Below are 19,540 nucleotides of genomic sequence, written 5' to 3' on the forward strand. Positions count from 1 at the left end.
TGAAACTAATGTTTTGTTTTAGTTGTCATTATAGTAAATATTTTAAAACCTACATATAACCTAAAAAGATATATTCTTCTGAAGATAGCTAATAGTGCACACATCGTATGTGATACTTTTAGGGAAAGGAAGTTACAGCATTGTGTAGTGCAGTGGCATTGAATATTTCAAGTCAGATATTTATCTTCAATTTGCATTATATGTAAATGCACTAACTTTAAAAGGTACTTGATTCCTTACTCATTTACTGTTTAAGTGTATTAAACTCTGAAATACAGCATTTCTTTCTCTTCCTATCTCCTGGAAATGACACATTACCTTCTTTAATGTTACTTGGGAAAACTTACTGGAAAAGCAAAAATCATTTTCTACTAAAAAGTGTTATTTCTGAAGTGTACACTGTAACCTTTGCACTTAGCGATATTGAATCAAGCCTATATGAATACATTTGAATCAAGCCTATATGAATACATTTAACTTTAGAAAAAAAGGTAAAATGACAGACTTAGAATAACAATCAGTCTGTTACTTCAAGATTAAAATGAATGGTAGAATGAAATTTCCCACATCTTTCAATGTATCATTCTGATTATGGCCATTTGTTGAAAGTAGATGTTTTTTAGTAAAGCTTATTTTTTTAATATACCAGGAAGATTAGTGTGATATACTAGGTACAGCACCAAGTTTTGAGCCGTTAGTTTGTATCTCTGCATTTATCAGCTGAATTTAGACTTAGATTTTTTTATTTTTTATTTTTTCTTATTAAAGATTTTATTTATTTATCTGACAGAGAGATAGAGAGAGAGCACAAGCAGGGGGAGCGGCAGGCAGAGGGAGAGGAAGAAGCAGGCTCTCCATTGAGCAGGGAGCCTGATGTGGGGCTCGATCCCAGGACTCTGGGATCATGACCTCAGCCAAAGGCAGCGCTTAACCGACTGAGCCACCCAGGCGCCCCAAGACTTAAATTTTTTTAAAATGTAGATTTTAGCCATTGGTTCCCCCAAATAATGCTTTCGTTATCGAAAGGATTGGCTTCATTTTTTTTTTTAAAGATTTTATTTATTTATTTGACAGAGAGACAGCAAGAGAGGGAACAGAAGCAGGGGGAGTGGGAGAGGAAGAAGCAGGCTCTCCATTGAGCAGGGAGCCCGATGTGGGGCTCGATCCCAGGACCCTGAGATCATGACCTGAGCTGAAGGCAGACGCTTAATGACTGAGCCACCCTGGCGCCCCTTGGCTTCATTTCTTAGTCTATGCAGTTATTCTGTATCCAAAAAGATACTGCTTTAATGTAGCTATATTAATAAACATTTAACTATGTATTATTAGCATTAATCTTAATAGCATTATTTCTTCTAATTTGAAGACAAAATTTTCAGACCATAATTAAATAACTTAAAGTCTTATACTTACTATGAATATACCTTTTCTGATTTTGGAGGTTTTTTTTTTAATTTTGTAATTTATTATTATTTTTAAAGTAAGCTCTACGCCCACCATGGGGCTTGAACCCACCACTCAGAAATCAAGAGTCGCATGCTCTACCGACTGAGCCAGCCAGGTGCCCCTGTTTTGTTTTTTTTAAATATGTTCATTTCTTAAATAAATTAAAGAATTGTTGAAACATTTTGTATCTGGAGGAAAAAACATTATCATATGTCCTTACTGATACTTCTCAGTTAAAACTTAAAATGTTTTCTGTTGTCAGGATGTAGTTTATATAGTAAAGGAATGTAATTGCTTGCTTTAGGGGTATTTTCCAAATTATTAATGACATTAGTAAAAAATAATATTAATGTTCTTACTACTTTAAGTATAGAAACTTTTAATGAGGCTTGAGGTTGGAGTAGGGGAGAATAGTAGTGACATTCATTTTATGTTCTTTCATCAGGCGGCGGATGAGCCTGCCTATCTGACAGTGGGAACTGATGTCAGTGCCAAGTACCGAGGTGCCTTTTGTGAGGCAAAAATTAAGACTGTGAAAAGGCTGGTAAAAGTAAAGGTAATTTTTTTTTTTTTAATGCAACCTGGATTGAAGAGAATTGGGGAGGGGAACACTGCAAATTAACATTTTATTGAATCATTATTACGTGAAAGCACTGTTATATACAAAACTGTTGGAAAAGCACATTAAGAATTAAGTAACTCACAATGAGAAGTTATTCCAAAATGCTTCTCTGAAAATACCATGTTTATGAGACTTCCTTTTATTTGGCTCTCTGCTGTTGTGGCATGCTTACTTAGGCTATCATCTGTTTTCTTCCCTTTCATAATGTTCAGGTAGAGACGATTTCAAGTGATTATTAAAAATAATATAGTGGAAATTGTTTTTAAGACGGTGTTAGAAAATGATTTAAGAAATGTATTTTTTTAAAGATTTTATTTATTTATGTGACGGAGAGAGACACAGCTAGAGTGGGAACAGAAGCAGGGGGAGTGGGAGAGGGAGAAGCAGGCTTCCTGCAGAGGAGGGAGCCCGATGCGGGGCTTGCCCCAGGACCCTGGGATCATGACCTGAGCTGAAGGCAGACGCTTAATGACTGAGCTGCCCAGGCACCCAAGAATTTTATTTTTAAGATGCTTTTATGACCAGAAAAAAGGTCACCACATTATTCCTGTACAATACTTGGAAATACAGAAAAGTACCAAAGGATTAATACCCATAGCTTACCTCTCAGAAACTATTAACATTTTTTTGTTTCCATCCAGTAGTTTTCCTATATAAATATTTTTAATAATCTTACTAAAATTATAAGTGTAATCCGTATTTTATTATGAACATCTTTAACATTACAGAGCTGTATAATAAAGTTCATGAATGTCTTCTTTGTGATACCACTCCAGAAAGATTCGATATGGTCTGTCAGATACTATGCAGTGCCTACCATAACAATATTGTTGTTGTTGTTATTGGATCGTGTTGTACTTTCAGTTTTGCATTTTCCTTTTCACTTCCATATCTGATCTTTTCCTACAAGAATTAAGCACCATAAAAGGAGGAAATGTTAGACTTGTTCTATCCCCAACACCTAGAGTAGTGCTCAATACATAGTAGGTACTCAGAATATGTTGAATGAGTAAGTGACCTGGAACAGTTATTCTCAAAGTGTGCCCTGGACCAGCAGCATCAAGCATCAGCCTTATCTGGGAACTTGTTGGAAGTGCAAATCTCAGGCCCAGACCCCAGACCTACTGAGTCAGAAACTCTGTGAGTAGGGTCCAGTGATTTTATTTTATCAAGCCCTTCAAGTGTTTCTGCTACATGTTGAAGTATGAGAACCATTGAACTAGAAGAGTATGATTTGTGTGGCAGATAAATAGATTTATCTGTGATTATTACAAGATTTCTGTTTAAATTTTGATCTGCTGAAATTTTTCTTCAGGTATTGTTACAGTATCATTTGACATTTCTTTGTTTCATTTGGCCATTTTACTATGTCAGCTATATGGGATTTGATTACTAAATATTTACTTGGATTCCTTTGAGAATTTAAACTTTTTGTTAATATTGTGGCTCTTGATATATTTATTTAAAATCAGTACAGTGATTGGGGAGGTCTTATACATTACATGGAATTTCAATTTTCATATTTGGGTACTTGCTGTATGTGAATGATTGCACTGTGTATTTGGGAGGATTTGTAGTAAAAAGGAGTACTTACTTGTAACTGACCTACATATCTTGATTATTTAGGTTCACTTTATAAAGGACCAACAGTGTTCTGGTTTTAATTTGTTTATCTTGTATGTGGGCAATAAAAGTTTGATACTGTTTTTTTATATACTTTGTGACAGAACCTTTTATAACTTGTTGATACAAAACAATGAAGACAGTTTTAAACTTTTGCAATAATCACTACAAATTATAAATCTTGTATAGTTCATTAATTCAGCAAACATTTATGAAGTGCCTGTAACATGCATTGACACTTACTTGCTGACTGCTGGTATAATGATGAAGGAGGATTCTAGCCCTCAAGGAGCTCACAGTTAATGAGAGAGACAGTAAACATAAATATAAGACAGTGTAATAAGTATTAAAACAGAAGTAAGCACAGGATGCTAAGAACACATAAAGACTTCATAAACATGTTGTTTTAAAAGTAATGTGCAAATTATTGTGCAAAAAATGTTTTCCAGGTACTCCTGAAACAGGATAATACTACACAGTTGGTGCAAGATGACCAAGTAAAGGGTCCTTTAAGAGTACGTATGTTTTGCAGTTTAAAATCTGTAATGATAAATCACAAATACATATGGTAAATTACTGAATTTTACGTTTGTAGGTAGTTTTAAAATTTATAAGAATGTTAAAACAGAAATACAAATGAAGTGTTATAGAGTTAGTATAAACTATGTTACACTGGCTGTATCCTTAGTTTAGAAAGATAAATCATCTTACAGAGGGTAATTTAGTACATATAAACATGAGTTTTCAGCCAGCTTTTGTTTTGAACTCTTGGATTAAATACCTCATTTTTTTTTTTTTTTTTAACATTGTCGTCAGAGGTATTAAGCCTGCTAAGGAATATACTAGTATCATAAATTTGAATCTTATGTTCTTCTAACTTAACAAGTAAAGTATGTTGACTTCATAATTCAATTTAGTGGGTACCTATATTGTGTTTTCCATCCATTTATGGCCATTTGTTTATGTAATAAATCTTTGTTATGTCAGAATACCACTTCAGTTAATATCTGATATACAAAGGTCTGGAAGCTGAAAGGTCAACTGGTCCATCCCTCTCTCTCAGGTGAACCTTTATCTAAAAGGTCCCTTAAATACGAATGCTGAATCCAATATTTGATATTTCTGTGAAAGAAAATTGAAGCTACTTTTGCTATCTTATGGTGTCCAGTTCTTACATTTCCACAATTTCCTTGAAGGCAATGTGATACAGTACAAAAGCTCTACTTTGAAGTAAGACTAAAGAGACTGGGTTCTCATCGTCTCATCTGAGCCACAGTATTCAATGTGTGAAATAAGGGTAATAATAACCTTACTTGTGCCGAGGCGTTTTGGGGTTCAAATTGCGTGATAAATATATGAGCACTATAAATGATAAAGATCTAAGTCAATGTAAAGTAGAATTATCATAGGTATTTTTTTCTTTTCAACCCAGGTCATATAGTTGGTGGGAGTGATTTGGTTTGTTTAAATTTGATAATGAAATTTTGATACTGGGTTTTAGGTTGGAGCTATTGTTGAAACAAGGACATCTGATGGATCCTTTCAGGAGGCTATTATCAGCAAGTTGACAGATGCTAGTTGGTATACTGTGGGTAAGTAGTTAATTTAATACATGGGATTTAATTTGGGATTGCATACCTCTATTTTGTAAATACATTGAATTACATTGGCGGAGAAATATGTATTCTTTACTGTCAATTTACTTGATATAGTTGGCTAAAATTTTAATGACACCTGCTGGTAACAAAAATAATTACTTCTTTGGTCACTTGTGGCTATTTTATCCAAGAATGTACTTCTTTTTTAGAATACCTAGATTATTTCTTTTCAAGAAAGTTAAATTACATGGTTATTTTCTTCCATTAGAAAGTTCATACAAATTGGTATTGTAAGTAATCAGACTTTTTTACTTTTCCTGTAATTACAATTAAGATTGTACAGTTGTAATCTTTTATTGTATTGCTGCCTGTCTTACATAAGGGTAATACAGATGTCACCGCAGAATTTAAAGACTAAAAAAATTCTGACTAGAGTAGATTCAAGTCTAGATGATCGTAGCTTAATTTTTGATTTTTTTGACCCAGTCAAGTCTCTGTAACACCTTTCAGGAAAGATATATATGCTACCAATGTGAATGCATACTTAACATTCTATGTATAAGCTTATACTGGCTTTAAAAAACTTTATTGTTGTGAGTAGCAACAAGTGTCTTAATATATGTAAACTAAAACCTAAATGTAGTAGTTATGTAGTTGCTGTCATTATGTTGATGAAAATAGCAATGATTAACATTTCCAAATCTCTTCTCAGTACATTCATACTATACAGTCCTGTGGATAACATCCAATCTTTTGTTTTACACTGAACATCTATACCATTGTTTGGTTTTTACATTTATGTCTTGGTATAAGTGATGTAATCATGGTGTGGTTTCCTTAAGGAAGGAGAAAAAATGATCCTATAGGTTTGCTTTTAGTTTACGTGGTTTGTTGCTTTGGGTAAAAATCATTCATCTTCAGGTGATGCTCAAAGCTGTGAACAACATGCTTTGGTTAAAAATTGTACTTCCTGTGTCTTAACTTTGCGGCTGCTATTAGTAGTACCAATTTGTTTTATGTAACTATTTTCTAACTTTTTATTCTTGGATCTCATAGAAATTGGTGTTGGTTCACAACGGGGCTGTTATTCTGAACTACATATTTTAGGAAGCTTGGTTGTGGCCGTTGATAGTTGTTAGGGATTTAGAAACCAAGTTTAATATTAACTCTTAGAAATCAAGTAAATATAATTTTAGTATATTAAACCAGTGGTAAAAATTACAGGCATTCATATATGCAAAATTATGCAAGATCATATGATGCATATTCAAATACTAATATTGCATCCTATTTGGTACTTAATATCAAGGTTGCATTGACAGTACTTGTGAAGTTTTACTGATATAATGCTTATGCTTCTGCAGAAGTGATACTTTTCAGGTTTTCACATTTTGGACTTCTGCACTCCACAATAGCCGATCTTTATCCTCTGTATGAATGGCATTTTAGCATTTCTAAAAGCTAGTTGCTACTGAGCATTCTCTATGGTGATTTTCTATGATGGGTAATTGCAGAAGAAATTGTATAATTCTTTTTCTGAAAGAGCTTAGAATCTTAATTGCATGTAATTCGTGTATCAAGCTTTAGTGTACATAAGAATCACATGATGCTTGTTTTAAAAAATGAGGATTTGAGGACTTCAAATCTCTTCAATTTACTAGGTCTGGGGATGGCAACCCAAGAATCTTTCTTTTTATAATTACATTGGGTGAACTTAATGCAGGTAGTACACATTTAGTAAAATAGTCAATACTTGGAGAAACAGAGACTTATTCAGGAGAAAAATTCAAAATATTTAAGTTTTTTGCATCTGCATAATGGCAGCAAGTGACCTAAAAAATTTAAGATGTTAAAAAGCACTATTCAGGGCGCCTGGGTGGCTCAGTTGGTTAAGCGACTGCCTTCGGCTCAGGTCATGATCCTGGAGCCCCGGGATCGAGTCCCACATCGGGCTCCCTGCTCAGCGGGAAGTCTGCTTCTCCCTCTGACCCTCTTCCTTCTCGTGCTCTCTATCTCTCATTCTCTCTCTCTCAAATAAATAAATAAAATCTTTAAAAAAAAAAATTAAAATTAAAAAAAAAAGCACTATTCACTTAAGTATGTTTAATATAGCACTCTGCTTTAAGGAATATTTAGGTATTGAAGGATGTAGCCCATATAAAGAATGATTCGAGCATAATGAGCCTAAAAGATGGCAAAATAAAATGTGTCATCTCTCACAGGTCATGAATGTTTTATGTTTTTTCTTTAATTGAGTGACTACTGCCTGTTGGGTTTAATTCCTTTTTTTCTGAAAATTTTCTTGATTTCTAATTCCTAGTGAAGTATTATATAAGTAGAATCAGAAAGTTACACAAAGTATTAATGATCTCCATATCATTTTTTTAATTTTAAATGATCTCAAAATTTGACTATTAAAAACGAAAGAAAAGATACCATACCACTGGTTTGGATCAAATAAAAGTTATGATCATTGGTGATCAAAAATTATCTAATGAGTCTGGTAACAACTTACATAATGTAGGTATTTTTTCTGTGATAGCTGAATGGCCAATTTTGAAAGAGATTACAGATCTAATATAACCTAACTTAAAAATCTAGTAACACCTGGCCCTCTAATGTTGAATAATAAATAGCTCCAGTTTATGGATTTTTTTTGTTTGTTTCTTTGAGCCTTGGAAATAATTCCTCTTCTTATAATAAAACAGTGCTTCCTAGCATAATTTATTTATTTGGCAGTTCTTATTTTTGCATGAAAGACAAGGAATGTGTAATGTATGGAAATGTATCATTATCCTTTTAGTCATTCAAAAGGTATCAAAATGAGGATTGGAATTTGTATCTTCATTTGAATGTTGCCATTAACTCCTGGTAAATAGGGCTGTCAATAAGACACTCTAAAACTACTCTTCTTTCACCTTTTTGGAATATAAAAATAACACATTGTACCTGAAAAATAGGAAAATGTAAAGGACAGAATTGTTACTAATTTTAGTAATTTACATATAAAATGCATATACACATATGTAATTTGTCAAATTTTACACTAAAATCTATTTGATTGTGGGCACCTGGGTGGGTCAGTTAGTTAAGCATCTGACTCTTGGTTTCAGCTCAGGTCATGATTTCAGGGTCCTGAGATCGAGTTCCATGTTGGGCTCTGCACTCAGCGCGGAGCCTGCTTGAGATTCTCTCTTCTTCCCCCTTCATGCTCTTGATTGTGCTCTCTCTCTCTCAAATAAATAAAAACTTAAAAAAAAACCAAAATTCTATTTGATTATATATTTTTGTGACAAATGCTTTTTAAGACTCAGGATTTTTTCAGGCCTTGTAATTACTGTTTTGCACGTCAATTGGATCAGATCGCATCGAAGTTCTAGTTAATGGAGTAGAGGAGGTTTAGATTAAACTGGTGAATGGACTGACTTTTGTAGAATGTGCTGCAGGCTTATAAGGCTTTTTAATTTAGTTAGAACCTCTTATGACAAGTTTTTTTATAACCAAAATCGACCACAGATGTTTTCAAAACCAGGTGGTTATTCCACTGACTAGAAAATCATTAAGAAAAAAAGTACTCAGCCAGAAGAAACCTATGCATTCCTGTGATACGCTTTAACCTATTATTTAGATGGCCTTCCATAAGAATTAGCATTCCCATGATAGTTTGTCAATTTCAGTATACATTTGAGTGCTAATTTCTTAAGTTCCTTGATTTCTGAAGTTTTTGACCTTGGCTGCAGAGGGACTTCTGTATCACAGATGATTTTATGTAACAGAACTATTGGTTATACCCAAGGTATGTAATTTTAAAGTTTTTAATTCCATTATGCGAAATATTTTCTTAATATATAAATGTGTATATATAAATATATAAATATACTATTAATTGTAACTGCTACACAGATATAATAATAGTATTTTATTTTTGTAAAGTCAGAATTCTTGACTTTCTCTCCTGTGTTCATTTTATGCCTCTGCTTCATACCTATTTATTACTCATTTTGATCCCCCTTAACAAAACTGTAGCTTTCTGATTCTCAATTTATTCATAACAGGAGGATAGTGATTCCTACCTTGCAGAGGCTGTTGTGAGGATTAGTACATGATAGAAGCTTAATAAGTGATAGCTAATTATATCTTTGGAGAGATAAAGTTAATATACCGTTATCTTACTATCCTCCAGCATCTAACGGCGCTATGATCACAGGTAGAGCATTTGTATTTAGTAGATAGATCCCTGTTGCTTTTGTTTCTTTTAATTTTAACAGTTTAGAGTTAGGCTTTGTATATTTGTTTACATAGGCATTGTTTTGTCTAGTATGATTAACATTATTGAAAGAGACTTAGCTTTGTCATTTTTGTCAAATTATGTTTTAGTATTTATATGTAACATAGTAATAGAGATATCACTTTTTAAAAAAAATTTGAGAGAGAGCACGAGCAGTGGGGAGGGGCAGAGGGTGAGGGAGAGGCAGACTCCCTGCTGAGCAGGGAGCCCTACTTGGGGCCATCCCAGGACCCCGAGATCATGACCTGAGCCGAAGGCAGACACCTAACTGACTGAGCCACCTAGGTGCCTCCAGAGGTACTGCTTTTATACTCTTGCACTCAGTGGTCTATTCAGATGCCAGTTTTGGCAAGTATAAAACATTTCATAGATTTATAAATCCTTATAGTCTGACTTTTTCCTCTTGGCATATACAGTATACATCTTGAACTAAAAGGAGCTAAATTTACTATGAATATTTAATTATTTCACTCTTACCAAAATGCCAGAGTCACTCTTCAGTGCCTACAGATTTGGTGTTCTTTAGATGATACTTCTAACGTGAAAGTTATAGAGGAAGCTTTTTATAGATGGAACTTCCTCATGATCTGGATAATTAGAGATGTCATGACTACAAGGTTCGCTGTGATGTTGGGTATTCTGTCTTTCAGAAAATCTTGAATAGTCATATAGCTTTTCATACTTGTATGAAGTACTTAAATACATGCCTTTGTATAGTTTTAGGAGTTCAAAATAAATTTAAACTGTTTCTCTTTGTTCACTCGAAGTTGTAAGTGTTCCTGTGTAAAACTGTGAAATTGTTATTGGTACCACAATTCCCTTTAGAGGTTTTTTTTTGTTGTTCTTACATTATTTCTACCCATGATAAAGTATGTTGAAGTGTAATGCATTTTTTCCTTCAAAAATTTGATTTACGGTGCCTGGGTGGCTCAGTTGGTTAAGTGTCTGCCTTTGGCTCAGGTCATGATCCCAGGGTCCTGGGATCAAGCCCCATGTTGGGTTCCCTGCTCAGTGAGGAGCCTGCTTCCCCCTCTTCCTCTGCTCCTGTGTGCTCTCTCTCTCTCAAATAAATAAAATCTTTGAAAAATTTGGAAAGTTTTCATCAGAACATTTGATTTGGGGCTGCCATTGATTAATGATGAAACACGGTGGAAAACATTTTGTTGCATAAATTTGATATTATTGACTGGTCTTATAGTCTCATTTTCCTTCCTCATACCTCCACTTAAATGTGTGTGCATATGAGCAATGTGTGTCCATTGTCACCATCTTTCATATTCTAGGCATTAAGGAAAATCGGAACTCTTAAGGTGTTATTCCTTAGTATACTTAGGGATATTAATACATGAATTATTTTAAGTTTGGTACAATAAATTCATGATCTTGAATTTTTAAAGGAACAGTGGTTTGTTTATTAGACTTGACACCATATGAATCATAGTTTTGTTACAAATGTTTAGAGCACTGTTAATCAAGTTGTAGATTAGTAATGTAATTGTTGGAGGATGTTGTGTTTTATCCTGTCATTGTGTCTGTAGGTGGTCATTAATTTCTGCATCGTTGACAGTGTACAACACAGCTCCTTTTGTGGAAGCATTATGGCTCTTTGAATATGTGCTTCAGGAACTTTTCATTTTCTCTGCATTGTCTCTTGCATGTAAGAGAATTTAAACTAGATGTTTTTAGTCTAAGAGAAGAACTGACTGAGGTAGATAAATATTGAAGAAGTTGAGTGCTCTTACATAAGTTCTTAGCGTGAAAAAAATAAGTTTATGATTAAATATTATTAAAGCAAAGTAATGTAGAATTTCCCTTTATTAACACTAACTTAATTCTGTTAGAATGGAAAAACCTCTAGAATTACATTAGGATTAAATCTTAAAGTAATTATTTTTGTGTGTATGTTATTTTCATAAGATATACAAACATTTATTGATGTTTGCGTTATAAGTATTTGAGGTAAGGATTCCATCTTTTTTATTTCTTCATAATGCTGGGCAATCAGGTGTCTTCTGAGAGCATTTTCTTTTTAATAAACTTTGTAAATGTTAGATGTTAAAATAAGAGTGCATTTCTGAAAAATTAAACCTATAAAAATAATACAGCTAGTTATATGGAGAATAAAAGTGATAAAATGTTAAATTCCTTTCCCCCATTTCCCTGAAATATTTAAACATAGTTTCCACACAGTATGATTTTTAAAAAATGTAGTAAAAGCTTTTGAGGAAGCTTCTGTGCAATTATGACTAACTTTCTTAAATTAAAAAATATTTTTCATCTTTCTGATGTTTCCTTGTTTCAGTGTTTTATTTCTAAACTTTTTTTTTTAAAGATTTTATTTACTTGAGAGAGAGCAAGTGAGCAAGCAGCAGAGGGAGAGGGAGAGGCAGACCCCCGCTAAGCAGGGAGCCCAATGCCAGGCTGGATCCCAGGACCCTGGGATCGTGACCCGATCTGAAGGCAGATGCTTAACTGAGCCACCCGGGCGCCCTATTTCTAAACTTCTTACATCCTCTAGCAAAAGAAAAAAGGTGAATCTTACGACTTTAGAATTGGGCAGCCAGTACTTCTACTATAGTAAGTTATCATGCAAGTAAGTAGAAGAGTCCAATAATCCAAGAAGCATTACCAGAAGGCAAACAGTTCCTGGAAGTTAAGAGATACTTCTGATAACTTTTGGGAACAAACCCATAATACTTTTTTTTTTAAACCAGGTTTTTTGGTTTTTTTTTTAAGATTTTATTTATTTATTTGACAGAGAGAGACACAGCGAGAAAGAGAACACAAACAGAGGGAGTGGGAGAGGGAGAAGCAGGCTTCCCGCCGAGCAGGGAGCCCGATGTGTGGCTCGATCCCAGGACCCTGGGATCCTGACCTGAGCCGAAGGCAGATGCTTAACGACTGAGCCACCCAGGTGCCCCATAAACCAGGTTTTTGCTCATTTTAGGATTAAAGATAATTTAATAATCCATGTTTTGACTAGGTTGCTAGTGGTTTCAAGAAGGTGGTTCTGTAGTGATAGAAATTGAACAAGTGAATGGAGATACCTAAGCAGTTGGGGGAAGCCATTTAACTTGCGTCTGTTTGGCAGCTACAGAATGAAAAATGTAGTATGTACATTTTAAAAGGTTTTGAATAATTAACAAATAATGGTTCTTACAAATATTAAACAAAGGATAGATAAATAGGAATAAGAGTATTCTCTGCAGTGAAATTTTTACTTAGTGTGCATAAATTCTCTGGTATCTCTTGCTTATTGTAGTGTTTGATGATGGTGATGAGAGAACACTGAGACGCACTTCACTTTGCCTAAAAGGAGAGAGACATTTTGCTGAGAGTGAGGTAGGGTGCCATGGATGGGCTTTTTTGGTTGAATAACTTCTAACGTCGAGGCAAAATGTGATTTAATTTGTCTGTTGTTTCTTACCTAGACACTTGACCAGCTTCCCTTAACAAATCCAGAGCATTTTGGAACTCCAGTAATTGCAAAGAAGACAAACAGAGGAAGGAGGTCCTCTCTTCCTGTGTGAGTGTTTTTTCATATACAGTAACGTTACAATTATTACAACATTAAACAAATGATTTTTCTAGGATGGCTAAAATTGTTCAGGTAACTTTTCCATAGTATCTTTTATCCTTATGTTAGATATTTTACCTTGAGCAGATCTCTTTTTTAATTATTCCCATTACTTTGTCCAAGAATTATCACCACAACGCCTTTTTCAAAAAGGCTATTTTTGTCTGGAGTTACTTTGTCAAATTCCTTAATTGATATGTTTTTTCTATTTTAAGTGAGCATATGTATTTTTTAGCCTTTTTATCTCAAAAACATTTCAAACTTAAAAATGATACATAAACTTCGGGGCTCCCGGGTGGCTCAGTCAGTTGAGCGTCTGACTCTTGTTTTCAGCTCAGGTCAGGATCTCAGGGTTGAGAGATTGAGCCCCCTGTTGGGCTCTGCATTCAGCAGAGTGTCTCCTTGAGATTCTCTTCCTATTCGCCTCCCCTCCCTCCATTTACGTACTCTCTCTCTCTTTCATTCTGTCTAAAAATAAATCTTTTAAAAAAATTATATAATAAACTTTCATATACTCATCATCTAGATTCACTAATTGTTAAATTTTTTTGGCACATTTACTTTATCATTTACTCTATAGGTACCTATTATACTTATTTTTTATTTAATGATCATTTTAATTGGTCACACCATCTGAGAGGATATTAGAAGCATCATACCTAAAGCATACCTTTAAACACTTTAAGAATAAGGAAATTCTTACATAGTCAAAGTATGATTACCAAATTCAGAAAATTTAACATTCATAGAATGCTATTGTCTAATAACATATAATTTGTATTTCAAATTTTGCCAGTTGGCCCAATAGTAGCCTTTTATAAGCATCCCCTGAATCCAGGATCCAATCCAAGACTATGCATTATATTTAGTTTATATGGTTCTTACTTTTTTTAAAGATTTTATTTGTTTATTAGAGAGAGAGCAAGAGGGAGTGAGCACGAGCAGGGGTGAGGGGCAGAGGGAGAGGGAGAAGCAGACTCCTCACCAGGCACAGAGCCTGATGTGGGGCTCGATCCCAGGACACTGAGATTATGACCTGAGCCAAATGCTTAACCAGCTGAGCCACCCAGGGATCCCTAGTTTTTATGGTTCTTCAATCTCCTTTTATCTGGAAAAGTTCTTTAGCTTTTTTTGGTCTTTTCATGACCTTGATATTTTTGAAGAGTACAGGCCAGTTTTGTAGGCTTTTCCTCTCTATGGGTTTGTCTGCTTATTTTATTGTCTAGGTAAGTGAACTTAAACCCTCACATGTTTCTTAATGAGATCTTTTCATAATCTGTTAGGAAATTAGAGTTACATTATCTGGCATACATAAAAAGTAGAAGGACGGTCTTTTTTAAAAAAAATGTAACTGGCACAGTATGTACTTCATGGTGACATAATTAGGCTTTTCTGTCCCAGCTGGTGGTTGGCATAAGAGCTAAGTCCAAATCCTCATTCATCTAGTGACGTGGACTCAGAGTTACCATGGATAGCTCAGGACTACTTTGGGACTAGGGAAGTATCTATCTCTTCAGTTTCAGTAAGAATGAAAAAACTACTACTCTGGAGTAATCCACATTAGAAATTGAATTGTACATGTTAAATTCACACCACTCTGACTGTCTCAACAATGGCTTATGTGAAGATCCTGATAAAGTTATTCTGACTTTTAGTAATGAAGATGAAAAGGAAGAAGAAAGTAGTGAAGAGGAAGATGAAGATAAGCGACGTCTCAATGATGAATTATTAGGAAAAGTTGTAAGTGTGGCATCTACATCTGAGAAGACTGATTGGTATCCTGCCTTGGTAAGTCAGATTTCTTTGCAGAATTAATCAATCATTTAAAATATTTGTTTAAGGGGGTGTCTGGCTGGCTCAGTCGGTAGAGCATGCACCTCTTAATCTCAGGGTTATGAGTTCAAGCCCCACGTTGGGTGTGGAGCATAGTTAAAATTTAAATAAATAAACAAGCGAATGTTTAACATGGATTTTTAAAAAGCATTTAAAATATTTTGCAAGTATTACACAAATTTAATTTGGACTTTATTGCAGAGTTGAGCAATCCTACTCAGGTCCCACATACTTCACTGTCTTTTCTTGTTATTTTCTTTCTTTAATTTTCTACAACCAGTCATTTATTGGGATTTTTCAGCTCTTCAAAATGTGTCCAGTGGTCTCTTTTTATTCCTTTTGCCACTTTACCCTCGATTTATGGTAATTACCTCCAAGTTCCCTTAACTTGATCCCTGAGCTTTTTGCTAAATTCAGACTGTTTTTCTAGAAGCAATTTTCAATTTTTACAGAGAAATAGTTTTAAAATACTGATTTAATCATGATTGTCCCATTCTCCAAAAAACCCCACAAAACTTAGTCACTGACTGCCTAATGGATCAATTCTGCATTCTTTAGATGGATATCTGGAGGCCATCCCAGCTCTTAGTTTGTTTCCCATTTTCAGTGTAAGCTCTGTACTCACATTCTTTCTTAACTGCTCCCTGTGTCAAACACTTCACTCTTCTAAACATTTACCCTTGCCTTAAATCAATTAGTATTTACTGAGGATATGCAGTGAGTTCAGCTCTAAATTCCTTAGAAGAGAGAGAAGTATGAATCTTGTAACACCTTGCTCTCAAGAATCTTATTATATATATCTAAGAGATTACATAGCAATTAAAGATTATATAGTCCTTTTTTTTGAAGTATGGAGCCTAACGCAGGGCTTGAACTCACGATCCTAAGATCAAGACCTGAGCTGGGCTTAAAAGTTGGACACTTAACAGACTGAGCCACCCAGGCACCCCTCTATCATCATCATTTTTTTTTTAAGATATTATTTATTTATTGGCCAGAGAGAGAGAGAGCACAAGCAGGGGGAATGGCAGGCAGAGGGAGAAGCAGGCTCCCTGCTGAGCAAGGAGCCTGATGCGGGACTCAGTCCCAGGACCCTGGGATCATGACCTGAGCTGAAGGCAGATGCTTAACTGACTGAGCCACCCAGGCGTCCCACTCTATCATGATTTTTAAAACTTGTTGCAGACCCTGGAGTAAAACAGGAAGTATTGGGGAAAAGAAGGGTACACCTAGGCTTTGGAAATGGCAGGTCTGATGGGTTGGTTGGGAAATCTAATCTTTGCTTACTCGGGGAAGGAATGAGAAGAAAGGATGGGCAAGAGAAGTATTTCATGCGAGGAATCAATAATACTAAGTAATACCTGTCTCCATTTTCTCCCTTTCCTACTCCTCTCTTCTGAAATGTCTTAAGGTTCAGCTCAAGTCCTACCTTTTCTACAGAGTCTCCCCTAACCACTCTAACATAACTATGCCCCTTCTCTGAATTTTATTTTTTGCATTTTGAATTTGGTATCACATATATCTCCCAACAACAGTGTTGGCACAAAACATGTCCCAAATTAGATCCTTTATAGAACCGAGGCCATTTTTTTAAGGTTTTTATGTGCATATAAATACATTATTCAGTTGCTATTTATAATAGATTTACTTTACATAAGAAAAGTCTGAAAATCCTTTGAGCCTTTCATTTGTACAGGCAGACAAGTAAAGGGTTTGGATTCAGAATATTTAGGTCATAATTTGCCAAGAGTTTTTTTTTTTTTAATTCCTTCATTTACTCAACAGACTTATTGTTTGCCAGGTGATGTAGAAAATAAAAGATAAGACACCAATCGCACATTTGATAATTTTATAATTTAATGCAGATAATAATTCAAGTAACTACACATACAGTAGTATATGTTCAACATTAGGACTTCTTTCCTGAGAGATTACATTTATATAAAGGAGATCCAGAAAGCCCTCATGAAGCTGTTGCTTTTGAACCGAGCCTTGATGGAATTAAAGTTAGTTAAACAAAGCTGCTCTAGAGGACTTTCTTAGAGGAAACAAGATAAGTAAAAGCAGAGAAGCAAGGTGTTTGTTCATGGAACTATTTGCTCTGAGAATCCATTATGGCTAAATTTTAGACACAAATAAGGGAATCACAGGAAATAAAACTGGGAAGGTAATTTGGATCTGGGGCAGAAGGGCGGCCATAATTCTGCATAGAATTTTGCGGAAGAGTAACATTATTTGAGCTGCATATTTTGGAATGTTAATGAGACAGTAGTATGTTGAATAGATTGTTGGAAAGACTAGAAATGGCAGGAATCAATTTGGAGGCCAATTTAGTGGTTCACGGGTGAGGTAATTAAGCCCTGGGCTATGTCTACTCATCCTTTAAAACTTAACTTAAGCCTTTGCTGCCATACCTCTATCTTCCCTGGGTTGAGTTAAGTCTTCCTCCTAGATGTTTTCATATCTCCGTACTTACCCTCCATGGTGTTCTTTTTGTGTTAACCTCTCCATTATGCTGTTAGCTCCTTGAGGACAGACACAACTTTGTTATTAGTCTAATAATGACCAGCACCCAACAGACAAACATTTACTGCCATCTGACGTTAAGACAGCTGATATGACTGCCAAGAAATTTTAATTATCTGGATATATACTGTTTAATATGATAGCCATGAGTCCTAGGTGACTGTTTACATTTAAATGTGAGAGATGAACCATGAGAGACTATGGACTCTGAGAAACAAACTGAGGCTTCTAGAGGGGAGGGGGCTGGGGGATGGGTTAGCCTGGTGATGGGTATTAAGGAGGGCACGTACTGCATGGAGCACTGGGTGTTATATGAAAACAATGGATTGTGGATCACCACATCAAAAACTAATGATGTACTGTATGGGGACTAATATAACGATAAAATAAAATTAAAAAAATAAATGTAACTTAATTAAAATTAAATAGAATTAAATATTCAGTCTCTCAGTTGCACTAGCCACATTTCAAGTGCTTAGCAGCTACAGAACATTTCTGTCATTGCATAAAGTTCTGTGGATGGTACTAGGTTGTAGCAGAGGGGCTGGTGTTAGGGATGATAATGAGCAGATAAATTTCAGCAGTTTATTAGTAGACTTTAATTTTTTTTAAATATTAAGTGCTATAAAGAATATATAAAGATTAGCTATTTACTAATGTTAAGACATTTGCTATTTTTAAAAGTTAAGAAATAAAAAGCTCTTACTCAGATTTTCTTTGATTTGTTTTCATTACTAAAAATTGTAATGCTCTGGTAAGAAAGGGAACTTAGGTATTTTAGAACCTACGTGTTTATTTTGAACAAACAGCAGATTTCAAAATAGATCTTGATTGAAGTGTATTTTTAAAACATTATAATATGTCGGGGTACCTGGGTGGCTCAGTCAGACTCTTGATTTTCTCTTAGGTCATGATCTCAGGGTCCTGAGTTTGAGCCCCAAGTTGGGCTTTGCACTCAGCATGGAGTCTGCCTGAGATTCTCTCTCTCTCCCCCCCCCCCGTGGCCCTCCCCCTGACTCACAAACACACACACATACTCTCTCTTTCCTTCTCTAAATAAATAAAATCTTTAAAAAAATTATAATATGTCAAATTTTCATCACGGATCATATGTTTTATTTTTTGGGCAATAAATATGTAGCTTAGAATGAATCCTAATTTTTTAAAGTGGTCAAATTGTAATTTATATTGTATTAGCTATTCATTGTATAGTCTAATGACCGAATAAATTTAATATTTAGAAAACCAATGTGCTAAGTAAAAATTACAAGACAACCTTCTTTTTTAAGTAATTCATTTATAATGGAAATTACTGACAATGAAACTATTTCTTACAAAATATAATCCACTTGAGAAGTGAGGGGGATCCAGAATTATTCTTTTCAAAAAATATGTTTTTTGAGCAAGGGAGATTAGGAACCAATCTGTTCTTATTTTATATTTCAGGTAGTATCTCCCAGCTGTAATGATGACATCACGGTGAAAAAAGACCAGTGTTTAGTTCGATCATTTCTCGATTCTAAATTGTGAGTCACTTAATAGTGTTACATTGGGAGAAAGAAAATGAAATCACAGTGATAAACTCTTCCACAGTCCATGCTTTATTTTTAAAAGTCTGATCATTTCATGAACTGAGAAGTCATTACATAATATGCTTTATTGTAATGTAAGTTATTTTTTCTGAAAAATTTTATATAAAAACTGAACAACAGTATGTAAGAATAATATGTAAAAAGTTTTATAAAGCATGGTATTGGTTTTCTCTTCAGTTGTAAAAATTTGGTATTTTTATTATGTATACTGTTTCATACTATGAACTATGAAATTTACGTTTCATAGAATATTACTAAAATAATCATTTTGACTTTTTTTCTGATTAAGTCACATTTTTAGAAACTTTAATCTCAGCTTTGCTTTGTTTCCCAAAAAGGATATAAAAAAGAAAAAATTGTATGTGTTTGTGTGTGGAGAGAGAGATGTAATTCTCTGGAAATTTCAATATATCTTACAGTGATAAAAATTTTAAT

General features: G+C 34.5%; 1 protein-coding gene across 2 annotated transcripts in view; it reads left to right on the top strand.

Annotated features, from left to right (window-relative positions):
• Nucleotides 1-19,540, top strand: part of ARID4A (AT-rich interaction domain 4A) — a 67,731-nt gene that overhangs the window by 1,754 nt on the left and 46,437 nt on the right. For both annotated transcript variants that reach the window (XM_025869958.2, XM_025869960.2), the window contains exons 3-9: nt 1,892-2,002; nt 4,141-4,206; nt 5,193-5,283; nt 12,840-12,919; nt 13,009-13,103; nt 14,810-14,942; nt 18,960-19,039. In XM_025869958.2, coding sequence (XP_025725743.1) covers nt 1,892-2,002; nt 4,141-4,206; nt 5,193-5,283; nt 12,840-12,919; nt 13,009-13,103; nt 14,810-14,942; nt 18,960-19,039 — 656 coding nt within the window. The remainder of the gene's footprint in view (nt 1-1,891; nt 2,003-4,140; nt 4,207-5,192; nt 5,284-12,839; nt 12,920-13,008; nt 13,104-14,809; nt 14,943-18,959; nt 19,040-19,540) is intronic.

Source organism: Callorhinus ursinus, unplaced genomic scaffold, assembly GCF_003265705.2.
Source record: "Callorhinus ursinus isolate GAN/ISIS: 27379988/994484 unplaced genomic scaffold, GSC_fseal_2.0 scaffold8, whole genome shotgun sequence".
Lineage (NCBI taxonomy): Eukaryota > Metazoa > Chordata > Mammalia > Carnivora > Otariidae > Callorhinus > Callorhinus ursinus.